The sequence below is a fragment of the Panthera leo genome, chromosome C2, assembly GCF_018350215.1.
Source record: "Panthera leo isolate Ple1 chromosome C2, P.leo_Ple1_pat1.1, whole genome shotgun sequence".
NCBI lineage: Eukaryota > Metazoa > Chordata > Mammalia > Carnivora > Felidae > Panthera > Panthera leo.
Window position 1 is genome coordinate 11,608,799 of NC_056687.1, and position 22,787 is coordinate 11,631,585.

Here is a 22,787-nt window from a genome sequence, read left to right on the forward strand (position 1 = left end):
CCGAAATGTAGGTAAGGATAATAGGAGTAGAGGCTTGGGCCAGCACCAGGGTGGGAGCCAGAGATGGAGAGAAACAGAGATCCAGAGATCCAGGAAGCAGAATTAATGGGACTTGCAAACTGATTGTTTACTCTTGTTCTTTCTGACAGTTCACAAGCCAGAAAAAGTTACATGGACAGAAGCCGCTGGAACCATTCGGGATGGAGTGCGAGCCTATACGGCTCTGCATTATCTTTCTCATCTCTCTTCTGGAAAATCAGTGCTGATAATGGATGGAGCAAGTGTAGGTGCTAATAGTTCTGTTAAGAAACAGATCAAAATTGGGGCACCTGGGTGGCTCATTCGGTTGAGCGTCTGACTCTCGGTTTCAGCTCAGGTCATGATCTCACATTTTGTGAGTTCGAGCCCCACATCAGGCCCTAAGCTGACAGCATGGAGCCTGCTTGGGTTTCTCTCTCCCTCTCTCTCTGCCCCTCCCCCACTTGTGCTGTCTCTGTCTCTCTCAAAATAAGTAAATAAAAAAAAAAGATCAAAATCCAGCAAACTTAGGAAACAGGCCGTCCACTTGCTGATATAATTCTTTGCCAACAGCTTATTCATTGATTTCTTTATCAAATTCCCATTTTGTTAAAATAGGCAGCCTTTATTAATAGGAGATAAAACTTCTTAAGTGTATTTAGTTTCTTATTACTTTGAATCTGCTAGTACATTAAAAAAGAAGACAAGCTGTGTTTTTATGCCTATTACACAAAGCCTGAAATAGCTCATGAAATCTTTGAAGCAATGCCCTAAAACTCCCTACCAATTTTGTATATCCCTCACACTTACGTTAATAAGGTATTGATTGCATTTACAGATGGATCACACAAGGTAAAAAATATTGCTAATGTCAACATATTACATGTACCACCAAAAGAATAGCTCAAGACATTAAAACTACATAAAAATAGATTCTGTTACAAACACAATGTTACAAAACTTGGGGTGAGTTGTTATAGTTTTATTTTCTGTGTGGCCGTTAATGAAAATTCTTATTTCCCCTGCTTTTCTTTTGCAAAACAGGCAGACCTGTCTTTGTCATTGGCTTCAGCCTGATGTCCAGCATCAAGATAATAGGTTTTCCCTGAACTGACCCCTCAGGTCAGCAAAAGGATGGATCTTTTGAAGGTGCTTTGATCTTTAAAAGAAAAGTAGCTGGACTCACACATAAAATGAAATTAGCTTAGACCACCGTGCTGACAAGGCCCGTAAAAGCCCATTTTTCTCTTTCTGAGGCCAAGTGTCTGAATGCAGCCCCCCATCTTGAAATTACACGCAGTGGCCAGACTGGGTGACAGCAGGTGGTACATGCACCTGTTCTGCCACTCCTTGTGAAGAAGCGAGTCAACCAAATGTCTCAACCTTGTCCATATTGTTTTTCCTTATTTTATCAGATAACATTAAAAACTATACTAAAGTAGCACTCAAACTATTATACTTTATTAAACAGCCTATAAAAGAAGTTAGCTGTGGCTTCTGCTTTATATCTATAAACCTATTTTGTATTTTTTTTCCACACAGGCACTTGGTATGATAGCTATTCAGTTAGCACACCACAGAGGAGCCAAAGTGATTTCCACAGCAGGCAGCCTCGAAGACAAGCAATGCCTTGAAAGACTTAGGCCTTCTCTAGGTGGGTAATATTACTCAACACAGACTTTTAAACAGAAAATTTTAAAGGCATATCACTTTATTTTTTTTTTATTATTATTATTTCTTTTAACGTTTATTTATTTTTGAGACAGAGAGAGAGCATGAACAGGGGAGGGGCAGAGAGAGGGGGAGACACAGAATCTGAATCAGGCTCCAGGCTCTGAGCTGTCAGCACAGAGCCCGACGCGAGGTTCGAACTCACGGACCGTGAGATCATGACCTGAACCGAAGTCGGACGCTTAACCGACCGAGCCACCCAGGCGCCCCAAAGGCATATCGCTTTAAAGGCTGTACTCGTAAAACAAAGTACAAACTCCCAAATGAAGGTCACTGATAAAATGCACTTAGTATCTGCGCTAAGTCCAAGTTTACCTAAGTGATAGTTTTAATTTTTATTCTTTTTAAACCTACATTTCTCAGTGTTTTTTCTTTTTTGCCCCATTGTTAGCAACTTACCCAAGTTTGAATTAGCTGAACTTTGACACAGTTTCACAATACCTGATACCTCTTTGTTTTACTCAATAAATCAATATGTTTGTATCACCTTGTAGGTTTCTCAACCTCTTTTACCCAGTGATATGTACCTCTAAAGTTGTCTGTTTTCTGTGATACACTAGGAAGGAAGATAATCCACTTACACAGAAAACCCAGCTCAGATGTAGTTTATAATGAATAGGACATGGTGGAGACTGGGGAGCTCTTAAAAAAGTGAACCTAGGGACTTAAATGTGAGACGTGAAACTATAAAAATCCTAGAAAAGAGGACAGGCAGTAATTTCTCCGACATTGACATAGCAACATTTTTCTAGATATGTCTCTTGAGGCAAGGGAAACAAAAGCAAAAATAAACTATTGGGACTACATCAAAAGAAAAAGCTTCTGCACAGCAAAGGAAACAATCAGCGAAACTAAAAGACAACCTACTGAATGGGAGAAGACATTTACAAGTGACGTCTCTGATAGAGTTAGTATCCAATATTTATTGGATATGCAAAATCAACACTCAGAAAGCAAATAATCCAATTATAAATGGGCTAAAGATATGAATACATGTTTCTCCAAAGAAATAAAGACGGCCAACAGACATGAAAAGACGCTCAACAGCTGTCATCATCAGGGAAATGCAAATCAAAACTACAATGAGATATCCTCTCACACCTGTCAGAATGGCTAAAATCAATAACAAACTACAAGTGTTGGAGAGGATATGGAGAAATAGGAACCCTAATGCACTGCTGGAGGGAATGCAAATTGGTGCAGCCACTGTGGAAAACAATATGGAGGTTCCTCAAAGAGTTAAAAATGGAAATACCTTGTGATTCAGTAATCACTCTACTGGGTATTTACCTAAAAAATATAAAACACTAATTCAAAAGGATACATGCACCCATATGTTTACTGCCGCATTAATATTTACAATAGCTAAGTCATGGAAGCAGCCCAAGTGTCCATTGGTAGATGAATGTATAAAGAAAATGTGGTTTATCTGCAATGGAATATTACTCTGCCATAAAAAAGAGTGAAATCCTGCCATTTGCAACAACATGGATGGAACTAGAGAGTATAATGCTAAGCGAAATAAGCTAGTCAGAGAAAGACAAATACCCTATGATTTCACTGGTGGAATTTAAGAAACAAAACAAATGTGTAAAGGAGAAAAGAAGAAAGAGAGAGCCAAACTAAGAAACAGATTCAACTCTAGAGAACAAACTGATGGTCACCAGAGGGGTGGTGGGTGGGGAGACAGGTGAAATAGGTGAAGGGGATTGAGAGCACACTTACCGTGGTGAGTGCTAAGTAACATATAGAATTGTTGAATCACTATATTGTACACCTGAAGCTAATTTAACATCGTATGTTAACTGTACTGAAATTTTTAAAAAATGTGCTCAACAAAAAATGAGAAGATTAAACCTGACCGCACAATAGTGCGTATGGAAGGAAAAAAGAAAATAGAGACTGAAGAAAATGAACAAGGAGCGGAGAAAAGATAGGAATGGAAAAACAAACAGATGAAGAGAAAATAGGATGAGCAGAGTACATGTGAAGGGCAGGCAGGCAGGAAGGAAAGGTTCATAGAGTGTTAATGTGAATGATATGTCCTTAAGTCATCAACCCTGTGTTCGTGAACCAGGGAGCAGCATCTAGCGAATTTAACTAGCTTGTCCAAGGATATATGACTGAAAGGATTGGAGTGGGATTTGATCCCACCCTTGTCTACCATTGAAGCCTACATTACTCCCATTGGTACATTACGCTTCTGGCAGAGGTAACCAAGACATAGAAGAAAGATTAAGGCAGGGACTGGAGAAAAAAGTTATAAGACCTTGAAAATGAACTGTGTTGAAGAGAAAGATTTCTTACTGGTTAACCCTGCCCTTCCCGGCTGCCGCAGTTCCCTTTTCCTTGTGTCCTCCCCATGCTCACCCCTGTCGCCCACATATTAGATCACTGTTGTTCTACACCTCCAGTCTGAGCAGCTCTAAGAGGAATTCTTTTTTACAGAAAGGTGCTAAAATACACAAAACAAATTATAAACCTGTGTCTTCATTTGTGAGTTCAAAGCTGAGATTTTGTTTTATTCACTCATTGGCTTGTTCTATTGATATAATACTCTAAAGCAACCGGTTAAAAATAGTTTAATTTTCACTATGCTGAAAATAATCATGTTTTGTTCCCTTAACCTTCATGATTTTTCTTCATTTTGGGGAACAACTGGGGAAGGCAGTGGGGGCGGGGAGTGGATTTCTATGACTGAAAAAGGATAAAGCAGCCTCTAATAGAGAAGTACTGTATCACACAAGTACATATTTGGCTTTTTAGCTTTAAACTCTATTAAATCTAAACATACTTGAGAAATTGCTTAATCTTTCAGTCTCTGCCTTAATATATGTATCTCTGGGGTTTACAGATTCTCTGTTCTGGCTATATATCTTTTAGCTATAGGGAACAGTCCTCTGTTGAACAGACAAGCCTTGGAACACATTATCCACAAAATGTTCAATATATTTTTTTAATGTAATAGAAGAGTCCCTTACTTTAAATTGATCTTACCACTGTTGGCTTAGAAGAGAAAAAGTACAGTTTGGATCCAGTAATTGTTTGAATCACTCAACACATTTCAGAGAACAGAGATTTACTTGTTTTTCTTACAATTGCCTGACTTCCTGACCTTTACAGCCCGAGTCATCGACGTATCTAATGGGAAAGCCCATGTTGCTGAAAGCTGTTTAGAAGAAACAGGTGGCCTGGGAGTAGATATTGTCCTAGATGCTGGAGGTGGGTACTTTACTAAATCAGTAGTCTGTGTTATTTTTGTAGTGTGATGGATGGATTTCAAAATAAATATATATAACCAGGGAATAATTACTAACATACTTATTAAATTGATGTCATGTTCTGTTTTTAACTTTTCTATTTAAACTGGAGCTTCTTTATTACCATTGTAAACACTGTCTGGAAGGGAGAACATGCTTATCTCTAAAATACAGGCATTGGAGTTTAAGTGTCTCTACAGGAAATGGACACACATGATCTCCTCAGTGGTTCCCAGATGATCCACATTAGTTCAGATCTCAGCCAGATGCTTAGTCAGTTCTGCTGTGTCTGGCTGCCCTGCATTGGACGGTTGACTTCTGTAATCTCTGTTTGGAAAAAAGTACAGAATTTTGTTCCATTTTTATATTCCTTGAACTTTTGTTAGGTAGTATCTATTTAACACCTAATCTGTACACACTTAGGTAGTGCCATTGCACGTGAAAGATAGGATTCACAAGCCTGCCAAGGGATTCTGTTCGTACTTTGTTAAGATTATCTTCTGTGATGAGAATCATAGATGAATATGTCTGTGACCATCTTAATGTGTTTGTTTTTAACCAGTATTTTCAAGACTTGAAATTAACTTAGAAAAATCTTTCAGTGAAAGTGAATGTGTGCTTCATTAACTTTTCAAATATACATTTCCAATCATTAAGTCAAAGTATGACTATCTTGAGCTCCTTAATCAGAAGTCAACTTTTCCCAAAGAAGTAAGCTATCAATGTTACTATTAAAGAGGTTATGTTACCTTGCCTGGTTTTCAAATGAAAATAAGTTTTTTGTCTTTAGTTATTTTACTTATAATTAAATCTAGAGTAAATTCTATGGCCAGTTTTAATGCAAAAAGTATATTTTAAGGTGTCTGAATATATTGTGTGTTATTGTTTCTGACTTTCTCGTTCCTACATTAAAAAGTAAAGAAGACTAGTTTGAAGAATAAATTTTTGCCAGATTACTATAAAATGTATTTCTTGTCTCTCTCTCTCTCTCTCTTTTTTTAAACTACTCCCTTGTAAGTGAGATTATATAGTAAAGATGATGAACCAGCTGTAAAATTACAACTCCTACCACATAAACATGATATCATCACACTTCTTGGTGTTGGAGGCCATTGGGTAACAACAGAAGAAAACCTGCAGGTATTATCAGAAACAATAAAGCATTACTATTACACTAAAAGGAGGTAATTAACAAAGAATAATGCCTAAGTCTTTTGAGGCAAGATGTAGAGAAATTATAAATTCTGAATTATACCTGTTTCCAAAGAAATGTAGCTTTCTTTTTTTACTTTAGGTATATATCAGCCAAAATGTAGAAATAGTGCCTAGGAGAGGAGTTCATTCAACTTTCATTTAGTGGTTTGGAAATAGTGACTTTTGAATTTTTTAGTAGTATCTCAAATAAGGTGTTTTTTTTTTTTCCTTAGTAACAACATTGTTGACATATACGTACCAAAATATTTTCTATATAAAATTATGACAGCTTCCCAGTTATTCAAATTGGAATTTACTACATACGTGTGTTTATACATTGTGTACCAAAATTATATTTCTCAACAGTATTCAAATTAAATATTATCGTGGTTGATATGCAAATACCATAGTTCTCCTATATTAATCTTCACTGATTTTCCGACATCCTCATGAAGATAACTGGTAAGTAGCAGCCAGAAATCTCAGTGCTCACACGTGTACTCGTGAATGTGTACACACAGGCTGCCACCCTGTCATCTCTACCATGGCCTTTTGGACAATGAATTAGAAAAGAAAACATTACAGTTCACATATTGTTGCTGAAGTTTGTGTGCTGATTATTTGTGCTTTGGGTATTTAATTTGCATAGAAGTTTTTCTGGCTCAAGATAACAATCATCCTTCTGCTATTAAACTCACAGTAAATGATCAATCTTTGTGTATATTCTCTCCAAGTTGGATCCTCCAGATAGCCATTGCCTTTTCCTCAAGGGAGCGACGGTGGCTTTCCTTAATGATGAAGTTTGGAATTTGTCAAATGTACAACAGGGAAAATATCTTTATATCCTTTTTATCTACTGACTTGAGTTTCTGGCTTGAAATTTACCATGTGCTCTCATCATTAAATTCTTTAATAATGATAATTAATAATAATAGTAGCTAACTCTCATTGAGATGGCAAACAATATTCCAAGTGCTCTGTAGGTATTAATTTATTTAAACATGGAAACAGCACTATGAAGTGTAAATACTATCATTATCCCTCTCTCACAGGTGAAGAAACTGAAGCACAGAAAGGTTAATACATGCCCAAGGATGCAGCTAGAAAGTGGTGGGACAGGAATCACCCAGACAGTCTTGCTGGTTTGTGAGTTGAATGGGAGAGAAACTATAAGATACGTGCAAAATTTTGTTTCATTTTCGACTTGTCGTTACAGAAATTACACATCACCTTGACAGGCTGCATCCATAATCTAAGCTATCATGGAGCTATTAGAGAAGACATTTCAGAATGCCCGTCTGCATTAAAGAGTTTGTGGGGTGTTGTAAGATGAGCAGTGCCAGGAAATCTTGGTCAAATGAAGATGGGTTTGATTTTTTCCTTTTATGGAATTCATTTAGAGAAAAATCTGGTGAATGAAGCCAAATCATTCCAGTTTTGGTGAAAGTAATGAAATACTATCTTGAGAATGTGAAATCAGTTCCAAAAGAATGGTCCAATTCTCTTTAGAGCAGGGTCAAACGTAAGAATAAAACTTTTATTTCGGAGGTAACTGTTTTAAAGGCCGCTGCACTTGGTAAAAATCTTAATATATTGGATAAAATATAAGTTCTTATTACTAATAGGGTATATCTGTGTGTGAAGAAAGACACTTTCATAGCCTTGAGTTTCTCTCTACTGAATATCATACTTTGCTTTTGTTAAATGTGTGTATATACATATGGTACTTATAAGGCCCACCTCCTCTAAGAGCAATGACAATTCAGAGCTTTCAAATAGGAATATTTAATTAGTACCCTGCATATGTTGAGTTTTAAAAAATACATTTCTTTCTCTTTTTTTAAGATTTTAAGTAATCTCTACACCCACTATGGGGCTCGAACCCACAACTTTGAGATCAGGAGTCACCTGCTCTACCAGCTAAGCCAGCTAGGTGCCCCTACAAAATACATTTCAAAACTCGAAATTTCCCTTAATGTAGTGAATGTGTGAGTTTAAAATATTTCTGATTAAATATTTTTCTATTAAATTTGGAAAATAAACTTAATTTTTAACTTTCTAGAAGAATTCTTCAGATTTCAATTTTAAGCAACTTAATTGTTCACTAATGTTGTAATTATCAAGAATATCATGGGATGATGGGGCACTTGGGTGGCTCAGTTGGTTAAGTATGCGACTCTTGATTTCAGCTCAGTTCGTGATCTCATGGTTCATGCCCATGACCCCATGGTTCATGGGTTCGAGCCCCATATCAGGCTCCATGATGACAACATGGAGCCGGCTTGGGATTCTCTCCCTCTCCTCTCTGGTCCTCCCCTGCACTCTTGCGTACACTCTCTCTCCCTCTCTCTCAAAATAAAATAAACATAAAAAAAGAATATCATGGGATGTTAACAATAGAGAATACCATGTGTTAAGAGTACCATTAGATGGCGTGTTTTGAATCTTACATGTCAGTAGCTAGGCTGGCTGCTTTGCCTGTGTTACTTAATTCCCTATACACACTCTCTCAGAGTTACTGTTGGCATTTTCGTTTAACAGAAGTAGAGAATTTGTAGTATGTGAATATTCTTTAGGTCCTTTTTAAGAAAATCTATAAAATGGTTTGTGTTCATACTTTCTAATTGACATTTTCTAAAGTCCTGAATTCTAAAGTCCCGGAATCAGACTTTAGTCCTCATTTGTGGGGACCCCTCAGTGGGTTCACACATGAGCCAGTTGCTGCTTGTGATTTAACAGAGACCTCCTTCCAACTGTGTGATTATATGGCATGTGTCATTCGCTGGCACTAGCAATCACATACTCTCAATCCTAATATTATAATTTCAATTAAGTGACTACATGTTTTTTTCTTAATGTTACAGTATTTTTTACTCCCTTCACGACAAACCACAGTTTAACTTTTCTGCACACAAATTTTGAGCTAATTAGCGGCCAGTTTAGTAAATAAATGTGCACCTAACATAAGAGACGTGAGTGTTAAAATTGTTTTTTAACTAAAAATACCATACATAGTGCTAAAAGGCAAAGTCGACACCATTTTATTTCTCCAGATTGGAGGTAACATTCGTCATTACTTAGGACCAGGCATGAGGCTTGCTTCTGTCGTCACTTGTCCTTAGAAGTTTAGGCTCTCTTATGTCACCACTTCTCTCAAGTCGGTTCCGCATTTCCCCGTGTTCTAGGTAAACTTCACAGCCTACAGAATTTCTGTAACTTAAATTCTCAAACTTCTGAGAGTGCTGAACTTAAATGGGTGACCTGCCCAACATCTTCCCTTGTTCAGTTCTCCCTCTGTTAATTGCCACCTTAACGATCTTTCCAGCTACGTATCTTAAAGGATGTGATGGAGAAGTTGTCAAGTGGTGTTTTTAGGTACGCTAAGTAACCAATCACTCTTGTTTATTTTTCTGTTGTCAAGGAGGTAAGGCAAGCATTTCTGCTTCTGTTTCAATATTCACAGCATACTTTAATGCCTCCATGTTTTACTATTTTGTTTAAATAGCTGCTCTTTAGTATTCTTCCAAGTGTATCTTGTGATACACCAATAAGTATTCCCTAAGATAGAAGTGGCCCGTGATTTCTCCTTATGCCGTTCCATATGGTACCACACCACCTTTGCTTTTCTCATCACCCTTCCGAGAGCAACGTGAAATAACCAATAGCTTGAGAAGAGGGAAAAGTACAGTTTTGGTTTTTAAAGTTGGATCTGGGAGTGGATAAAGTAGGCATTTTTCCCCTTCAAAATTTAGCCACTTTTACCAGTGGATGAGTAATGGATGAGTTTGTTTGGATTATTTAAAATAATAGAGTTGAACTATAGCAGTTGTCAACTAGCATCCTATGTGTTCTACTCATCTCTACCTTGACCTGACTTTTCTAATAATTTCATTCTTCTTCAGGCCTCAGTTGGATGAACCCATTCCACTATATGAGGCGAAAGTTTCCATGGAAGTTGTTCAGAAAAATCAAGGAAGAAAAAAGCAAGTTGTTCAATTTTAATTTTGTTTTTTCTCAGACATCAGTCGGATAAACCCCTTCCAATACTTGAAGCCAGAGTTTCCTTGGAAATTGTCCAGAAAAGTCAAGGAAGTTAAAAGCAAGTTGTTTGGTTTTCCTGCTGTGAGTCAACATGCTCAAAGTTACTTGAAATTTTTGAGAAGTATTTGAAAAATTACAAAAACGGTCAAGACAGTTCTATAACATCCACAGGGAATATTCTGAAATTCGTTTTGGTCGTTTCCATACATTTGCCTCGATTATAAAATTCTTTCCATGAAGAAACTACCTTTGAGAAAAGCCACGCTACTCTATTGATAAAGTTGTCTTTTGGTACGTCAAAATAACGTTATTTTGTATCAACTCCGTTCTCAGTACCATCCTTCCTTAGCCAGCCTTTGCTGTCGTCATTTAATCGTTTGAATATATTTTCAAAAGATCTAGTCCATAGATACTTAAAATTTTTTTCAAGTATTCATTTATTTCAGGGTTTCCTCGGGATCAAACGGCACCATCAGCATAACTTGCCGGCGGCAGCTGCAGTGTATGCGGGGTGGGGGGCCGTGGGGCGGGAGGGCTGCTGTGGCGTTGCGTGCGCAGGGGGATAGGAGGCCGCGCTGATTCCCTGCCAGGGTTCTCTATTTTGGGCAGGGGGATGTTGGCGCAGGCCCTTCTCCCCAGCTCTAGACGTCGCCACTGCCCTCCGTAAGCTTATCGAAGCAGCGGCTCAAGTGTGACGTCTCCTTTTCCTCCGAGCGCCTAGTCCTGAGCTCGCGCCATCCCTGCTTCGGATTTAAACAGCGGGCAGCTGTTCCGGTGCCGGATAGGGGAGTGCACATCGGTGCCCTGGACCGCGTATTTCCCAGCTACTTGTACCCTCGAAAAGACTAGGGTCCAGGACCTACGAGGGACGCCGGGACGGCGGACCGGAGCTGAGAGCGGGAGCGGGAGCGGGGCCGCTCGGGCGGCCGACGGCGCACGCGCTCGATGCGCGTCGGGGGCGGGGCTGCGTCGGGGCGGGGCCAGCGCGCGCGGGAAGCGCCCACGGGGAGGCCGGTCGGCTCCTCAGCGCCGCGCGTCATGGCCCTCTCGGTTCCCGGCTACTCGCCCAGTTTCAGGAAGCCTCCCGAGACTTTGCGGCTCCGACGGAAAAGGGTCCGGAGCCTTGAGGCCGCCGCTTCACCCAGGGAGCAGCCCGAGCCGGCGCCCCGCCGCGCCGCTCTGGCCGCCGGGCTGCTCCTCCGCCCCTTCCCGGCGGCTGCAGGCAGAGGCGGCGGCGACCCGGCCGCGGCCCGCAGGAACCCCTTCGCCCGCCTGGACAACCGGCCGCCGGCCGCCGCGGAGCCCCCCGACGGGCCGCCCCGCGGCCAGCAGGAGGCGCAGGACCCGGTGAGTGTGGAGGGGCCCTCGTAGCGGACCCGGCTGTGAATTGGGGCGAGTTCTGGGGTTCGAGGCGAAACGGGCGCGGAGAGCGGTGGCCGCTGCGGTGTCGGGGCCCAGAGCCTCGGGAGGGGCCGCTCTGAGAGGTGGGCTCTGTGGGAAGTGCGCCCCGCGGGCGGCTCGCGTCGGCCGCTCCTGCGGGAAGCGGAGGGCACTGAGCGCGCACCCCCGCGGCCCGGCCCGGGACGGACGAGTTCGGGTCGCCGCCTCCTGGGGGTTAGGGACCGGTGGGGAGACAGCTCGAAAGATCCTGGAACAACTCGTCGTGGAAGGCCACTTCGACGGGACGATCGCTGGGGACCCTCCTTCCCTCTGTGATTCAGAGCCTCCCTTTCTGACGCGCTTGAAAATACTCTGGAGATGGAGGAATGTGGAGGATTCCTGGGGTCCCAATTGCCTGGCTTTTTTTGTTTGTTTTTTTTTTTTTTAATCCCAAAGCCTTTTGGGTCTTTTTGCGGTTTCTCCATCAATCACGAGAAGCCAAATCACCGGCCTTTTGTCCCCTCGATTTTGATAGTAAAGTTCAGACACGAAACAAGCGAAGCGCCGACCTATTGATTGGGGGGGCATGTGAATGCCCGCACTTGGCATTTATTGAGGAACGTGGGTCGGGTGAAGCTCAGCGCCTCTTTAAAGCAAACCCCAGCATCGTTTACGACTTAAAAGCACCATTTTTCCCTCCTCAGTGTTTAGATTCTAATCAAGAAAATGATTTGCTCTGGGAAGAGAAGTTCCCCGAAAGAACAGCCGTGGCCGAGTTACTCCAGGTAATAGTCCTTGAATGTCATCAGAATGCGTATTCTTAGAATCTACGTTGGTAGCTCTCAGAAGCATTGACTTGGCAAATCGTTTGGCAGAGTGCTGAGGGCGTGATCACCCTTACCAGGGGAAGAGATGGCGTCAGCGCCGTAATTGCCTTTGGATGATGTAGGCATGCTGTTTGTAATGGTACCACCGCTCAGGTTGGTGTAGATACAGGATTTCCTTCGACCTCCAGCAGTTTTGTGACACCGTCCCTCTGTGGGTAGCGACAGCTCCAGCTGGTCACTCCACACGCAGCTGCTTTTTGAAGGTAGTCCTCAACTGACTCTTCAGACTGGATCCCCACGTGACCGCCACAGGCTGGGGCGGGTCGCTGACCCTTGCCGACCTCACCACAGCACACACAGTCTTGATTCCATTCCCCAGGTACTCCTGTTGTGATAGTTCAACAAAGGCATGGGGCGCCTGGGTGGCCGTCGGGTGTCGAGCTCACATCATGATCTCACGGTCCGTGAGCTCGAGCCCTGTGTCAGGCTCTGTGCTGACAGCTCAGAGCCTGGAGCCTGCTTTGGATTCTGCGTCTCCCTCCCTCGCTCTCTGCCCCTCTCCCACTCCCACTCCATCTCAGAAATGAATAGATGTTGAAAAACAGAACAAAAAACAAATGCATAGTTTGTCCTAATAGGAGCAGGCTAGAAGAGCTCTCCAAGACCCAGTCTCCCTTTCTTGCAAATAAAAGGTCTTCACGGAGTGTATTAGAAATAATTCCCCCTTCCCTGTTTTTTTGTGATGTTACCTTAAGGGATTATTGTAAGTGAGAATATTGACTTGAAAGTACAGCAAAACAGCTTGGAAAGAAATTTTTGAGATCAGGAAATGGGTCTTAGGTAACATTATGGCCTCTAAGAGCCCTACCTAAGTTACCTGCAGGAGCAGCTTAGCCCTGCTTCCAGAGTTTTAGAGGCTTAGAAGGTGCTTTTTGGGGAAGATTTCTGCTTTGATAGCAATATCAATAGTAGATTTTTTTTTAATCATCATCATGGAAATAGTATATGCCTCTTATAACTGAACTATGTAAAACTAAAAGGTAAAATGTACCCCTTCACCACTACCACCTGTATAAATTCCCACTTCCCAGAGAAAGCACTGTCAACAGTTTAGTCTAACTCTTTCTAGAGTGTTTCATAGTGTGTAGTATATTTTCAGTGTTATTATAGTTTATAAAATTTTGACATTTTAGTGATCGTGTTGGTAAAATGTGTAGATTGAAGGAGGTTTTTTTCGGTACTCTACTAATTTTTATGTTCTTTGTTTTCTAAAAGACTCCACAAGTATCATTCTCCAAATCTGATATTCCATCCTCAGAAAGTACTGAGTTACCTGTGGACTGGAGTATTAAAACTCGACTCCTTTTCACCTCTTCTCAACCCTTTACCTGGGCAGATCATTTGAAAGCACAGGAAGAGGCTCAAGGTATCATCCAGCATTGTAGGGCAACAGAAGTTACTTTGCCTCAAAGTATACAGGTAATTCTGAAAGAAAAGGAGTATGTTTTAAAGTATCAAATTAATTGTAAAATGTATTTCTCTGCAAAATGTCACAGAAATTTCCTTCTAGTAAGTTTTTCTTCTGACATTTAAAGACGCAAGGACGTGAGAAATTTTATATTTCCCAAGTGGTGCTTTCAAACAGTTTTTTCTATCAGATTCAATAACTGCCTGTTAAATTTAGAGACCTGTCCTAAGAACTAGTTAACGTTACAGGCAGGAATTGTTTGAACTAAACTATTCTTTTCTAGGCCTTTTGAGGAAAAAAAATATAAGGGAAAGAAATGAAAAGCTATTGAGTAGAATCGCAAAGGCAGATTGGTTACACTATTGATTTTCTGACATAATGTATACTCTTTTTTTTTTATACACACTAATTGTGACTACCTGGTTGATCGTCTGTGTAATGTAGTAAAGTTAATGAGTTCTAGAATGGTTTTAGAGAAATGTAATTGCATTGCTTTCAGGCAGCTCATCAACTCAAACTAGGTTAAAAGCGATTACCTAAAAGAGGTCTTGGTACTTCTTTTTTAATAAATAGATCAGGATGATGTATGATCCGCATTACCCATTTTCACTAGCTACTGTTGAAACACGGTTGTGTGCGGAGAGGAGTTGAACATAGCGTTACTTATGTACGATATATGTCCCCACCTGTAACCCTACCCTAATGATGACAGAGATAGTTATTCTCAGGAGAAAACAGGAGAGATGGGAGTCCCATCTGTGTTTAAGTCTTCCTTCTGATGTGGTTCAACATACAATAAATATTGGCAAGAATAAACTACATTTTAGCTCCCGTAATAGTTATTAATACTTTCCTATAGGAAACCGTAAATATTCTCAGACTAAGTGGCATATTCAGTACTTTTTAAGGAAATTTTATACTTCTAGTGTGGCAAAAACTGTTCGATGTCATCTCTGGATTTTAGGATCCCAAACTCTCCACTGAGCTCCGATGTGCCTTCCAGCAGAGCCTTCTCTATTGGCTCCACCCTGCCTTTCCTTGGCTGCCTCTGTTCCCTCGCATTGGAGCTGATCGAAAAATGACTGGAAAGATAAGCCCTTGGTCAAATGACGAAACCTTGCAACACATTTTAATGAGCGATTGGTAAGATTAGTAAAAACTTGTGCATCCCAGTAGTAAATTTTACTTTTTAACAGTGTTCTCTGTTATTTATGATACAGGAATGTGTAGTGGTAACAGGATCTCTGTGTCCTTCTGAATTATTTTATCTAAACTGTTAATAGCCAGCATTTAAATTACTTTTTTTTCTATTCTTTATGCAATTGTGTAAGTGCGGTAGGTGTTCTATAAATACATGCAAACGTTCTTTTACATTACTTCTTGTCAGTGGCCGCTTCCTTTCTCAGCAGAAGCTGCTCAGAGAAAGTCAGCACCCAGTTTACCAAGTAAGTTTTGTTTAAAGAAAAAATAACTAGTGTTTAAGCGGTCAGCACTATTTGTTAAAGTATTTAGAAGTCATCAGTGAGTCCCATGACCAGTTTTAGTCCTTTTAAAAGCCAAGTTATGCAGGTGCCTGGGTGGCTCAGTCAGTTAAGCATCTGACTGTTGATATCTGCTCAGGCCTTGATCTCAAGGTTGTGAGTTCAAGCCTCATGTTGGGCTCCATTACTGGGTGTGAAGCCTACTTAAAAAATAAAATATAAATAAAAGCCAAGTTATGTACATAGTGGCAAAAATTCAAATCATTATAATATTTGTGTTGTGTTTTAAATCAAATGAGTATCAAACTGAATTATAAAAATAATTTTAGATGTTAAGCTAAATGTGTAATAATACCTAAAGAAAATTTTTTTGCTTCAAAGGTCTGTGAGCTTCACTTCTCTATATAATTTGCTGAAGACAAAACTTTGCCCATATTTCTACGTTTGTACCTATCAGTTTACTATCCTGTTCCGTGCAGCAGGCTTAGCAGGAAATGATGTAATCACAGCTCTCATGTCTCCAACAACTAGAGGAATAAGAGAAGCTATGAAAAATGAAGGTAAAACTATAGGTTTAAAATGAGAATACCACACTATATAGTAAGCACTTAAAAGCTAAAACGTGAGGGGTGCCTGGGTGGCTCAGTCGGTTAAGCATCCAGCTTCGTCTCAGGTCATGACCCCATGGTTCATGGGTTCCAGCCCTCTGACAGCTCAGAGCCTGGAGCCTGCTTCAGATTCTGTGCCTCCCTCTCTCTCTGCCCCTCTCCCACTTGTTCATCCTCTCTCTCTCTCTCTCTCTCTCTCTCTCTCTCTCTCTCACACACACACACACACACACACACACACACACACACACACAAATAAACATTGAGAAAAAGCTAAAATGTCAATTGTCTTTTTACCAGTTGAATTGTTTTCTACCAGTTTTACCTATATTTTTTAAGAAACATCTTTATTTCTATTTTTTTTTTTCCAGCAGTGATTTAAGTTGTCTCCTAAATTACTTAGCTTTAAGTTAATAGTGTTCCCTTTTCTGACCTGATAAACACATATTGGACTGGAAAGTTTCCATCTGAATAGAATTTCCTCTAGAAATTCCTTTATAGTAGAAATTACCTACCCCCTTTTAAAAACACAATTTTCAAACTGGGTCAACCCATTAATGCTCATGAAATCTATATAGTGGGCTCAATCAGCACTTTTAAAAAAAAAATGAAACAGTATGGGGTGCCTGGGTGGCTCAGTCAGTTGAACGTTTGACTCTTGATTTGGGTTCACTCAGGTCATGATCCGAAGGTCATGGGACCAAGTTCCTCATTGGGCTTTGCACTGAGCGTGAAGCCTGCTTAAGGTTTTTTCTCTCTCCCTCTGCCCTTCCCCTGCTGACTGACTCTCACAAAAAAAAAAAAAAAAAGAAACCGAGTAGAATGTACTTTAGGAAAGAGTACTATACATGTAGTGAGAGTATGTATTGTTTCCTCAACCTTTTGTTTCAAGGAGGTAGGGGTGTGTGTGTGTGTGTGTGTGTGTGTGTGTGTGTGTGTGTGAGAGAGAGAGAGAGAGAGAGAGAGAGAGAGAGAGAGAGAGATGGGCTACTGTCCAGAAAGTATGAAAGCTATTGCCTTAATAGAGCAAGTTTATAAACAGGTTCAAATCTTCAAATTTTATACTCTCTAAAAGGGCACACTTGTTAAGTTCTTGTAGACAATATTAAAACTCAGTTAAATTTTTCTTTTATTTACTCATGTAGGTATTGAATTTTCTCTGCCGTTAATAAAAGAAAATGGCTATCAGAAGAAAAAGACATCTGGAACAAGCTTGGGAAATGGAGAGTATGTGATTAATATTTTATATCAACCAGTGACTTGCGGACTCAGTGCAATAGTTTTGTAGAGGAAACAGCTTTATGAAATGGAAACTCTAACTATAACAATTTCCTAGGGAACAAGTAATCAGTGATGATGATGAAGATGAAAGTTTTTCCTGGCTGGAAGAGATAGGTGTGCAAGACAAAATTAAAAAACCAGACATACTCTCTATCAAGCTGTATCCTTTCAGTTGTGTTAACTAGAAATGATTTTTGTTCAATTAAGTTAGTGATCAATGTAATGTTGATTGGTAATTTTATTTGACTATAAATCTTAAAATATTTTAAGTTGCTATTTAAACTAATTCGTGGGGCACCTGGGTGGCTTAATTGGTTGGGCATCTGACTTTGGCTCAGGTCATTATCTCGCACTCTGTGAGTTCAAGCCCCATGTCGGGCTCTGCGCTGACAGCTCAAAACCTGGAGCCTGATTTAGATTTTGTCTCCCTCTTTCTCTGCCCCTCCCCCACTAGCACTCTCTCTCTCTCAAAAATAAAAATATTAAAAAAAATTTTTTTTAAACTAATTCTCTATCATGACATTAAAAAACTCCCTAAGTATCAGTAAACCATGAACAATTATTACTAAACAATTTTTTTAAAAATGAAAACATTCTATATAGAACATATTTTTGACTAAGGAACAAATTTGTTTTTGTTAGGTATCAAATTTCTAGCAAATTCAGAGCGTCAAAGAAATTTTGATTTAAACAGATAACCTTATAATTGCAACTAAGTGGGATAGCAAGAACATTTCCAGTTCCGAGTGGGAAGAAAGGGTCCCGGGTGATTCAGAATCAGGATGACTTTTTCCCACTGGTATGGGATTTACATTTGCAAGTTCCTTGACTGTCATCTTCAGACGCAAAGAGAAACATGAAGTGCAAATGGACCACAGACCTGAGTCTGTTGTGTTGGTGAAGGGAATGAACACCCTTACATTGCTGAATTTTTTGATAAACTCTAAGAGTTTAATTGCAAGCTCAGGCCCACAGGCGGGACTTCCACCAACCCTCTTATCCCCTGTAGCTTTCCGAGGTGCCACAATGCAAATGCTTAAGGTAATGAAAGGGGGGGAAAATTCTAATTTTCATAAACTGGCTTTTTAAGAAGAACGAAGAACAGATTCTTGATTTGTTTTTAATAACTGCTAGCATTTTGCATGGTGCATATTGTTTCGCTTTCCTCCCAGCAAAAAAATTCGTTGATCTAAAGGTGTAGCAAAAGAATTATGTGCAAATATGAATTATATGAAATGTTTTATTTGAATTCTATGAAAATGAATTAATGAATGAAAATGAATATGATTGGCAGCAAAAGCACCTTGGTGTTCCTTTTTTCCCACATGGAAAAGTTGCTTAATCTCATTTTGTCTCACTTCTTAACTGGCGAAAGAACATAGCCAAACATGTTGTGTTAAATTATAGATCTCAAAACCTATATCATGAATAAGTGAAAAGAGTAGTTGTGTGTCCATATTGTTTTAAAAAATTATGCATATAAATATAAAATACATATTGAACGTTAATAGCAGAATTGAATTTTTATTTTTGTCCAGTATTCTGCATTGAAAATATACCACTGAATTGGGGTGGGAGGGTAAAAAGGGGTAAAGGGGAGTGGGAAGTATGTGCTTCCAGTTACAAAATGAATTAAGTCAAAGGGACAAAAGGTAACAGTGTCGGGCATATAGTCAATGGCATAATAGTGTTATATGGTGACAGATGGTAGCTACACTTGTGAACACAGCATATAGAGTTGTAGAATCCCTGTTGTACACCTGAAACTAATGTGACATTGGGTGTCAACTACCATTAAAAATTTTAATCAAAATATATAAATCAGGATACCATACGAAAAATTGTATTTTGTAGAACATACTGAGACTGAGTCCTAATTTGGAGATGTGCTCTAGATGGAGAATTAACATTTTTACTCGTATAACATTCTTTTGATGTCATATGAACCACTTTGTGCTATACTCACAAGTGTAGTTACTGTCACCATACAATGCTATTATAATACCACTGCCTGACTGTATTCCCTCTATGCTGTACCTTTTAGTCTACAACTGTTAAAGAGGGAAACCCAAACGAAGTTACTGAACAAATCTTTAGGGACAAAAGCTTGAGAGACGGTGACCATAATTTTTTCTTTAAATTTTCTTGAAGGCACGAAGTGTAAATGTGAAGACACAAGCTGTTTCTGGATACAAAGATCAATTTAGTTTGGAGATTACAGGTCCTATCATGCCTCATTCTCTACATTCTGTGACCATGCTACTCAAATCTTCACAGAATGGGTCATTTTCTGCTGGACTGTATACACATGAGCCAACTGCTGTATTTAATATCTGCCTGCCAGTGAATAAAATACTGGATAAGGTAAGTAGACAGCTGTAAGCATATTTCATTGTAGCTAGTTTCCTCAGATGGGAGAAATCAATGATTTGCAATGAGCCAAACTTGTATCTCAGGTTATTCGACTGTACTGTTTAATTTTATCAATCACAGTTACTAAGATGAAGGGATAAGGTCTGGTTTTTTTAGGGGTAAATTTTACGAATTTAGATTGTTGTACTCAATAATGACTAAAGAACTTTCCAAACAAAAAGAAAAGGCAAGTTATTTTCATGGCTATCTCAGATCCAGAACTTAATACTGCTAAATACCTTTATTATAAACAACTATGGATATTTAACCAATATTTGCCTTTAATTTTGGACATAGTAAGGTTTTTATTCACGGGTTATAATTAAGACCTTTAAAACTGCCTCATGCTTCTATCATTTGCCAGATTTCTAAAAATGACCAAAACTGTGTATTTCTGGATGCTATTGCTAGACGTGAAAATTTTTAGCATCAACTTCTATTGATAATGAACTGCCTTTACCTCATAAACATGAATTAGGGCATCCGTTTGTCAAAATTCCCATGGTAATTTTAAAAATCTGAGTGTTCAAGGGTGCCTGGCTGACTCAGTTGGTAGAGCATGCGACTCTAGCCAGGGTTGGGAGTTCAAGCCCCACTTTACATGCGGAGCCTCTGAAAAATAAAGGGGCAGCCAGCTGGCTCAGCCTGAAGAGCATGTGCCTTTTTGCCAGGGTCATGAGTTCGAGCCCCACAGTGGGTATAGAGATTTCTAAAATATATATATACTTAAAAATAAGCAAAATCTCAGTGTCCAAAGACTGATGTGCTTCTTGACTAACTTGAATACAAATTTCCATAGGAGACACTTCAGGAGGAGCTTGGTAACTGTGGGTTGCACCCTAAGACTCTGGACCAACTTAGTCAAATACCAACACTGGGAAAATCATCTTTACGGCTTGTGGAATTGAGTGACTTCGTTTATAATTGGAGATCCTGAACACCAAAGTAAGCCTAAAAGGAATCTTTGAGGAAAAAGCCTTCTAGCAAGGAAATTCAAGATTCTTATACCTTTGGCTCCAAAGTTCATTTTGGAAGTTAAAGGAATAGAACTTTAAAATATTCAAGTGTTGATAAACAACCTTTTAGCTTAATTTTTATTACGTGCATTAAGCAAAAGGATTAAGGCTTTAAATCAACATTTTGTTTTTACTATTCTGATTAGATAATTCAGGTATAAAGATAACTCCCAACTCTTAAAAAACCTCAGAAACTTGAATGAGACTTCCAGACCCTTACAAGCTAATTATAAACGGAGTAGAAAACGGAGTATTATGAATGTCAGTGTTGCCTTGCAAATGGCAAACTGAAGCTAAGTTAGTATTAATTATCTACTGGCATTTTGTGACCGATGGCATCAGGGCAAAACCATATTTGACCATTTACCTATACCTACAGTTATATGCAGGTTCTAGATTATAAAGATACAAATGTAGACAAATTCGTATTTGTAGACAAATAGCTAATTGTTGATGTCTCTACCTTAGTTGCCTTCATTCTCATTTCTAATTCCTCCATTTTCAAATATATTAAATTTGTTTTTTTTTAATGCATGTTAATTCAAAGAGGGGTATTTTGTATTCCACATAGAATAGTGTTAATTGTAAAGTGTGCTCAGCTGTCATGGTAAAGGAGTATTTCGTGTTCTTGTAGGTATTTGTGTGTGTGCACGCGCGAGTGTGTGTGTTGTGTGTGTAATTCAAATTTCCTTAAAATAAAAGGACGTAGAAATCAAAAGCACTGGGTAAAGAAATGACAATATTTAGTGAAGAAGTATGTGTTCACTTTATGATCCAAAAAATAAGACACCACATTTATTCCAGAGAAGTTTATATTTGGGCCTTAAGCTTTTGAAAATAAAGTTTAGAGACATAGCATTATGAATACCACTGTAATACACATGAAATATTCTATCAGACCCTAAAAATTAACATAAACTTAAACTTTCTCAGTCAACAAAATAGTGGCTGGGTGCCGATTTTATTAGATAAGTTGGTTACAGCATTTTAATTATCATTTAACGTCTATCTAGGTGTAGCTGAAATTCAAAATGCACATCAAAGTAAAACTATATCACAACTCAATGCCATACTAAATGTACTTGGCCTCTGCAGTAGAATTCTAATCGGACTTCATTTTGACTCCCTTCTCATGGCCCAAGTGGCTTTGATGGGAATGCAGGACTTAGTGCTGATCATCACACAACATACCACTTTCTTTTTATAACCTCTACAAAATTTTAAGGGGAGATGGTGGCATTAGCCCTGTGGAACAGATCTTGATTACCTCAATAACACTGGCCCAGTATCTGTCCAGCAGAACCCATTGTGAACTAGTACAAGGTGCACAGCCCTTCACTGATTACAGGCAAGTGTTACAGCAGCCTAGCCATAAGGAAGGGAGGTTACATCATAGTACAAAATACAGTATAAAAGCGTTATTTAACATTCCACACTGAAGATTACGGATGCCTTCAAACAATCGTTTGGATGTTAGCCACTTAAACAAATACATCACTAAGGTAAACAATATAAACATACCAAAACCCTGTATGGTTAAATACAATTTCCATGGTACAAAAATCAAAGCCTGGAGATGTTTGTACAGATTGCTTTTTACACAATGTCTTAAATTGCCAAATATTTACAACATTAAAGAGGAAATACATTTTGATGCAGAGTAAAATTATCTGAAATGATTAATATAAAACCTCAATCTATCTACGTGAGGCACTCCTGAAGCAAGTGGCATTAGCCATGAGGTCCTTTGGTACAAGGCCCATTGCTTGAAGAACCACAGTAGCTGCTGTGGCTTTAGCATGCTTCTTATTAGGGCTGGCAAAGCTGGGCTGGTAAGCGCTTCCATTTATCAATACCTATTCAAGAAAAACATACAATTGGGCTGGTAAGGGCTTCCATTTCTCAATACCTATTCAAGAAAAACATACAATAAGAACAGCATCAAACTTTAATATCTATTAGCTTTGTATTTTTTCACTAAATGCTAGAAAAATAATTCACAAAAACTATAAAACCCATACTATGGAAGTCAAATTAATCTCAACCCAGAAGCAGCAAATCATTTAGGAA

General features: G+C 39.3%; 3 protein-coding genes across 10 annotated transcripts in view; 2 read left to right on the forward strand and 1 right to left on the reverse strand.

Annotated features, from left to right (window-relative positions):
- Positions 1-10,747, forward strand: part of CRYZL1 (crystallin zeta like 1) — a 33,686-nt gene extending 22,939 nt beyond the window's left edge. Inside the window, exons 8-14 of the mRNA XM_042955623.1 lie at positions 150-283; positions 1,561-1,672; positions 4,873-4,971; positions 6,028-6,149; positions 6,938-7,043; positions 9,533-9,578; positions 10,106-10,747. Coding sequence (XP_042811557.1) covers positions 150-283; positions 1,561-1,672; positions 4,873-4,971; positions 6,028-6,149; positions 6,938-7,043; positions 9,533-9,578; positions 10,106-10,205 — 719 coding nt within the window. The 3' untranslated portion in view covers positions 10,206-10,747. The remainder of the gene's footprint in view (positions 1-149; positions 284-1,560; positions 1,673-4,872; positions 4,972-6,027; positions 6,150-6,937; positions 7,044-9,532; positions 9,579-10,105) is intronic.
- A 21-nt stretch (positions 10,748-10,768) lies between these two features.
- DONSON (DNA replication fork stabilization factor DONSON) overlaps positions 10,769-22,787 on the forward strand; it is a 28,135-nt gene continuing 16,116 nt past the window's right edge. For all 7 annotated transcript variants that reach the window (XR_006207228.1, XR_006207229.1, XR_006207225.1 and 4 more), the window contains exons 1-10: positions 10,769-11,591; positions 12,329-12,409; positions 13,727-13,930; positions 14,884-15,062; positions 15,782-15,960; positions 17,154-17,235; positions 17,345-17,449; positions 18,132-18,330; positions 19,441-19,653; positions 20,501-20,646. Coding sequence is in view for 2 of the 7 variants with exons in the window: in XM_042955618.1 (XP_042811552.1) it covers positions 11,190-11,591; positions 12,329-12,409; positions 13,727-13,930; positions 14,884-15,062; positions 15,782-15,960; positions 17,154-17,235; positions 17,345-17,449; positions 18,132-18,330; positions 19,441-19,653; positions 20,501-20,638 (1,782 nt within the window). In the remaining 5 variants the exon portion in view is untranslated. The remainder of the gene's footprint in view (positions 11,592-12,328; positions 12,410-13,726; positions 13,931-14,883; positions 15,063-15,781; positions 15,961-17,153; positions 17,236-17,344; positions 17,450-18,131; positions 18,331-19,440; positions 19,654-20,500; positions 20,647-22,787) is intronic.
- SON (SON DNA and RNA binding protein) overlaps positions 21,444-22,787 on the reverse strand; it is a 33,099-nt gene continuing 31,755 nt past the window's right edge. Inside the window, exon 12 of one of the 2 annotated variants that reach the window (XM_042955604.1) lies at positions 21,444-22,573. In XM_042955604.1, the coding sequence (XP_042811538.1) occupies positions 22,415-22,573 (159 nt within the window). In that variant the 3' untranslated portion in view covers positions 21,444-22,414. Of the gene's footprint in view, positions 22,627-22,787 lie in introns of both variants that reach the window. The other variant, XM_042955605.1, reaches the window with a different exon arrangement.